Consider the following 6648-nt stretch of genomic DNA (forward strand, 5'->3'; position numbering starts at 1 on the left):
TGTAGCCTACATACCTTGACCTCAGCCACTTCAGCTAACTAGTCACGTCGTGCTTGGTCACAGAAGCATTCAGTGTTTGACTGTCCTCACCATGTCGGTACATGTCGTTCAGCCGAGCCAACGGTAGCGAACTTCTTATACGCCTTATGCCGGAACTACCAATTTTTTCAGGGAGCGAGAATTTACTGACCTTGGTTCGAACCCGACCTCTGCACCTCGATTTCCCCTGTCTAGGCTTGGGCAACCTGACAGTATACCAGCCCTCGTGCTTCCTTTGGGTGGCATGGCAGCTAGGCACCGAAAGGGTGCTACAGCTGAACCGATTTTTGGGAGCGTTAGGGAGCAGTTTCAGGCTGCGTGTAATTACTTAGAATCAGACGCAATCACAGAAGCGTATTTCTGCCGGTCAATGCAACTTGTGACCTCGTGGCAGTGCTTTCTTTCTAGTACAACCTCGAAAAAGTCAAGCTTGCACATTTGTACAAGAGAATTTGTATCCAGACGAATGAACGACCTGACACTTGCAAGTGCCGTACGCAGCTAGACTGTCCTACCCCAGTATCATTAGATTGAGGAATTGGTGCATTACTATTTGATGGAGTTGAGTATAACGCCGAACCTGCCAAGTTTGAAGGACAGCTTGAAACCAAAGTAGTCACTCGATACTACGGAATCGCGGGAACGAATCGCAGATATGCAGAAGTTCATCGCCCATTTACATGTGATATTTGCTCCTTAGTTTCAGGACACCTGAGCGAACAAACAGTTCGGGACTGAAAAAGGCTAATAAACGCAAATCTTTTCTGAACTGCTTCCCTGGGGAAAACTTGATGAGCAATCGAGAACTTTATTACTGGAAGTCGATACAAAAACGTCACCAGGCTAAAGGATTGTTCTACCAGGCTTATCGAATTTCAGGACACATGGAGTGCCAGGCTGCAAGGCCTCTTTCGAATAGCATACAACTTTGGTGTTGAATACCAGTTAAAGGATCCTTTGGTTAGTTTGTGTGTGATCAGGTCTGTCGGTTAAGAAATGGACTAACATGAACTACTTTCAGTCGTGTTCGTGATCTTGTGTTTCTTGGATTTGGCTACCCCAGCTGATGATTTTTCTTCAACAACTTTTGCAAACTATGTTGGTCTGGTGGATGGTTTAGTAAATGTTACGATAATTCAGACATAGAGTGAAGGAACTAACAGGGCATCCATATGTTGCTGATCACTGTCCACACACTTGCTACCTCCACACCCTCGTGTCCCATTCCCACCAGCATGTTTGATGATCGCCCAGGCCATCAGTCTTCGTGTATGGTGAATCTTAATCCCTAGTTCCCACGTTTTCCAAACATACTCTGTGTCCATCAATCGACTCGTGGTTTGTCACTGCCTAGTCTTTAGCTGGCGTATGATACTTGTATGTGTCCACCAGACGACATCAACTTATCACAAGATCAGTCGAAAGTTGAACCCGTTATTTCAATACAGACACTTCATTGGCGACTGAGGAAAATGCGAGAGCAAACCTAGTATTGGGTAACCACCAGACCATGGTGCAAATACACCCACCGTTCAATGACCTTTCTGGGGCGAGATGGTCCAAGTGGTTAGAGCGCGAATTTACTGACCGTAAGGTCCGTGGTTCGAACCCGACCTCTGCCTCTCGACTCTCCTGTCTAGGTTTGGGCAACCTGGCAGTATCCCAGCCCTCGTGCAGCCTTTGGGTGGTATGTCAGCTAGGCACCGGAAGGGTGCTACAGCTGAACGATACTAATGATCTTTCTAGTAGTGATCTCCTGTTCAACATGACCGTGTGGCTGTGCATCGTAGTCGCAAATGTCAGATGGTTGATCCAAATGTTGTGTGACCTATTTTTTCCTCTTCTCAGGACCGTGATCTGAGGGTGAGTACCTTACTTCCTCTATAATAGCCATCCTTTTGATAAATCGATATCCGGTACGTCCATGAGACTGCTCACCAGCGTCTGCTTTTGGTCCAGCTCATTTGCAGGTACGATTTAAAATCAAAAATTTTGCACCCACCTCTACGAGGACAACATTTCCAATATTAGACAAGATATATTTTACTCGAAATACTTTCTACTGCGGTCTCGCTAATATTCCGGTCAGTAAGGGGTAATAAATATTCGAAGATGAACAACTGTCACGGCGATACTTGTAAGGAAATCAATATAACTCATTCAGCTGTAGCACTTTTTCGGTGCCTAGTTGCCATATCAAGGAGGCATGAGGGCGGTGATATTGCCGGGTTGCGCAAGCCTAGACAGGAGCAGTCGACATACTGAGTTCGGGTCCGAACCACGGGCCTTCCTGTCCGTAAGCTGACTCCTCAACCACTGAATTATCTCGAGCTCACCTGCAAAGAAGCGGTAGAATAGCTTCACATCATGTTCTTCTGAACAGTCCTTCTCTCGTCCCGACGCAGTAATCCTCGTGAATCCATGGTGAGCAATTGAACTAGAGTTTCGCTTCAACTAGAGTTCATCAGGGGTGCATGAAATTGGCCATGCCATCATCTGGCATGTAACGTGAGCTGGATGCACTTGAATTATCACGGTTAGACAGGCGCACGTGTAAGTAATAATAATAGTGATAGTCGTTCGGCTTTAACGCCCTTTCGCTGCCAAGCTGCCAGGCCATCCGAAGGAAGCACGAGGGCTGAGGAACTACCAGGTTGCCCAAGCCTGGGCAGGATCAGCCGAAAGGCTGGGTTGGGTTTGAACCACGGGCCTTCCGTTCAGTGAATTCCCACTTCGGCCGACAGGCGAATGTGCTCGTGTCTGAAAGGAGATAGTCCAGCTTGGTGCCCGGGGTAATGTCGGGTTCACTTCAACATTTGTTGAGTGGTAACATCATTCACCCGAATTTGATTTCGGGACATCTGGCTCAGAGGTGTTTGGGGTTAAAGCCACTACAAGGAAAACGAAATCTTGGACTCCTGAGAATGATCTCTCCAGAGATAGGAAATCCAATAGATATCTGGCGAATAATGATCCTTGTGTACTCTTCTTTTCGAGATAACTCTCTCTTGAATTACTTTGTTGGAGAATGAATACTTTGTTGCGTGCGCTGTTTTATGCTATTACGTACATGTTTGTCGGTTGACTGTCATGGGAACTGGTCCCCGTAGAACACTCATTTGACAAGAGTTGCGTGGGCTAAAAGTTCGATCCATGGTCGAGTGTGGATGAATCGTTTTCCAGAGGTAATTTCGAAAAAGCAAGAGGGGGATCGTTTGCTAGGTAGGGTTTACCGCAAGAGGAGCTCATGGCCACCTGTCGGTCACCATCAAAAACAGCGACATCAGTGTTGCCACCGATGCTTCACTGCCGTACAACCGTAAGGTTTGTCTAGTTTTATATATATATATATACTGTGTATATATATGTATTATATATATATATATATGTATTAAAAGCTCTAGATTGAAAGGAAGAGAAAAGGAGTGGGTGGGGGACGGGACCAAGTGCTGGCCTAGGTCAAGCATTCTGAAACGCCCACACCTCCAACCGCTGAATCAGACAATCTGGAAAGAAACTGACAGCACGAACGTCACTGATGTCGATTAGCCGCCATTTCTTGCAACGTCTCCAGCCAAGCACTGGCCGGGTCACTGGGAGGGCCGCTTACCCCATTGTCAGTGTTCATCTGATAAATGGTTGTATTATTTTCGTCTAACCCCTATTGTTCAATGTTCCTATTTAAAGTATATCTTAGCTTAATTTTGCTTTCTGTTATTTTGCCAGATCATGCGCTCTCTTCCTCTTCCACTTTGTCACCGATTATTACCTTTTTGCCTTTAGGTGATCAACTTTGACGGTGGTGAAACCGTGGCACTGGCTGGTGAATTTAATTCTCTGCTTTGTCACCTGAGCGACAAAGACTGGGATGCCATAGAGCAACTGATCCGGAAAAATAAACAGTCGTGATTCCTTCATCCCCAACCGGATCTATCACCCACCCCCCGTCGCCACACGTCTTTTTCTTGCTGTGATATGGTCACTTTTATCATCTTACACCTCTCAGTGACGAACCACCGAGCTCTGTTCATTCGTTGTCATTTCTCACCTATCCGGCATGTTACTAGTCATGTTTTTTACGAAACAAAATATTTCCCAATAATCAGTAATGTTTAAATTACGCTATTCCTGTTGGTTGTGCGGCGGTGAAGCATCGGTGTTGAACACTGATGTCATGCTGTCGTTGAATGATGATTAGACGCTATTCCTTCGATTGATGTAACTATGGAATTGGAGATCCGTACACAGTCCTCGTTTTTCCAAGGGTAGCCCAGTGGTTGTAGCGCGAATTCGCTAACCGGTCCGTGGTTCGAATCCGACTTTCACTGTCTAGACTTGGGCAACCTGACAGTAGCCCAGCCCTCGTGCTTCCTTCGGGTGACATTGCAACTTGGCACCGGAAGGCTGTTACAGCTGAACGTATCTTTTCCTGAATACTTCTATCCCTCAGGCATTTCAACTTTAGGAGAAAGACACCAATAACACAAAGGCTTTGTACTATTTATGCCGAATGTGACGTCTGGATGAACAGTCGGTGATGAACCCCTGAAGGATGTTGGAGTTCTCTGCGGTTCACGAATACTATCCTCATGCATTTCGATTGTGAATGCTTCCCCCCTCCGCCAACCAGACTCGCGGCGGTGCACGGAGTAGGCTGATGAGACTCGCCGCGGTGGTCTCAACGTTCTCTTTTTTACCTATCCGTCAAAACTCATTTCATACTTACAATCTAGATCAAACCCTTTATCGATTTCTACCCCCTTCAGAAGATATGCTTCCTATTACATAGTCGTTCTCATACCTTGGCGTCAGGACAACACATATATAGGTACAATCCTGATGAGTGCGACGTTACAGCTGACGGGCTTCTCTATCGGATGCTGGTTGCAAGACGCCTACTACTCCATCTACCAGCAATCACATTCTATATCTGTCTTTTGGCACTAAGACTACCTGTGAAATGACTTTCACTACTCACCCACACGATTGACTAAAAGCTGTAGTAAAACCTGGGAATTGTTTACAACTTGTCATCGAATAATCATTTGATGGCTATTTCCCAAAGAGAACCGGTTTCCATTGCTCTTTATCGATATCAGCAGATGCCAAAACTGAGCACCACTGTTATTAGATTCCCCATCTTCACCTGATTGTTCTGCAGTGATTTCCAGCCCCAAAAGTACCGTCATAACCGGTTTCATTGCTCTTTATCGATATCAGCAGATGCCAAAACTGAGCACCACTGTTATTAGATTCCCCATCTTCACCTGATTGTTCTGCAGTGATTTCCAGCCCCAAAAGTACCGTCATCCTGACGGACCTACACAACAGCTGAAACAACTCACGGGCTCGTTAAAACAGTTGGTTAAGGAATGCGCTTCACGCCGGCTGAGGCTCCATGTAGGGAAGCCCCTTGCATATAACTAAACTATACGTTGGGTCCACAACCACTTTCTTAGACTAGTGAAAAAAGAGATTTGGGCGTGTGGGTTAGCAGCTGTTTAAAAAACTCCTTGCAATGCACAGCCGTCTACAAGAGGACCTCACAAATCCTGTCGCTCCTAAAACGGATTTTTGGTCGTTTCATTCGACTGGCACTGCCCCGAGTAATCAATACCTACATCCGACCAACAATGGAGTACGCTATACAAGCTTGGTCACCATGGCTTCAAAAAGACATAATTCTTCTACAGCGAATATATCATCGAGCCACGAAGCTGGTAATTGGATTGCATAATAAACCATACGAAGACAGGATTGCCAGTTTCAACCTATTTGACTTCTACTATCGGCGCATCAAAGGAGACCTAATTCTAACATACAATATACTGAAGACACCTAATCATCCGCTGAAAAATCTATTGATCCGACGTCGACCACGAACGGGCAGGAGGCGTGACTTTTCGCTCGCGGTACCTCACTCGAGGGTGAACTGTCGACGGAACTTTTTTGCGGTCCGAGTATGTTTCATTTGGAACTCCCTACCTCCCTATGTTGTACATTCGCCGAGTTTAACCATTTTCAAGAACAAGTTAGATGCATATCTTATGTCCAAACCGAACCTGGAACTGTTTAACTCCATGTGATACTCAGCAAACATTACGCATATTTTTGCGTCCCTTTATATACGTTTACGCTATTGTCGTTGTAAAGTTAACTGCTTTTTAGACCATTAAACCTTGAATTACCTTGAATGGTGGCACACATCCATTTGACGCGCCGATAGCTGAACATCTGTGTACATCACACGTTTCATGTGACCCTTGCACCCACTCGAATAAAAGACCAATGCGGTCAGGCACGTTTTCTTTAGACAAGAAAGTGAGCTCCTCGTGAATTTACTCATCACATTCAGCTGACCGTTAGCGAAAACGCCGTGGTGGGAACATCACGCTGGCTTCGTTCTTCAAATCACTATCGACAGCGGAACATAAGTGTTCAACACTAATGGTTAGCTGTCTTACAGCCACGATTGATTTGAAAGCCCTATTGGGGGAAAAAGAATCAAAGTGTGCGGGGAAGGAGCTTATTGCTAGTCTACTACGATCATTCCGAGGTGATAACACCTTTATACACTCATTCAGGCAATCTGGATAGAGACTGACAACC

At 45.7% G+C, this 6648-nt stretch overlaps 1 protein-coding gene across 1 annotated transcript in view; it reads left to right on the top strand.

Moving 5' to 3' along the window:
* Positions 1-4139, top strand: part of T265_01692 (hypothetical protein) — a gene marked incomplete at both ends in the record, with an annotated part of 28996 nt that extends 24857 nt beyond the window's left edge. The window contains 2 exons of the mRNA XM_009165758.1: positions 1888-1902; positions 3823-4139. Coding sequence (XP_009164022.1) covers positions 1888-1902; positions 3823-3948 — 141 coding nt within the window. The remainder of the gene's footprint in view (positions 1-1887; positions 1903-3822) is intronic.
* Positions 4140-6648: the final 2509 nt, after the last annotated feature.

The sequence above is a fragment of the Opisthorchis viverrini genome (assembly GCF_000715545.1).
Source record: "Opisthorchis viverrini unplaced genomic scaffold opera_v5_18, whole genome shotgun sequence".
Lineage (NCBI taxonomy): Eukaryota > Metazoa > Platyhelminthes > Trematoda > Opisthorchiida > Opisthorchiidae > Opisthorchis > Opisthorchis viverrini.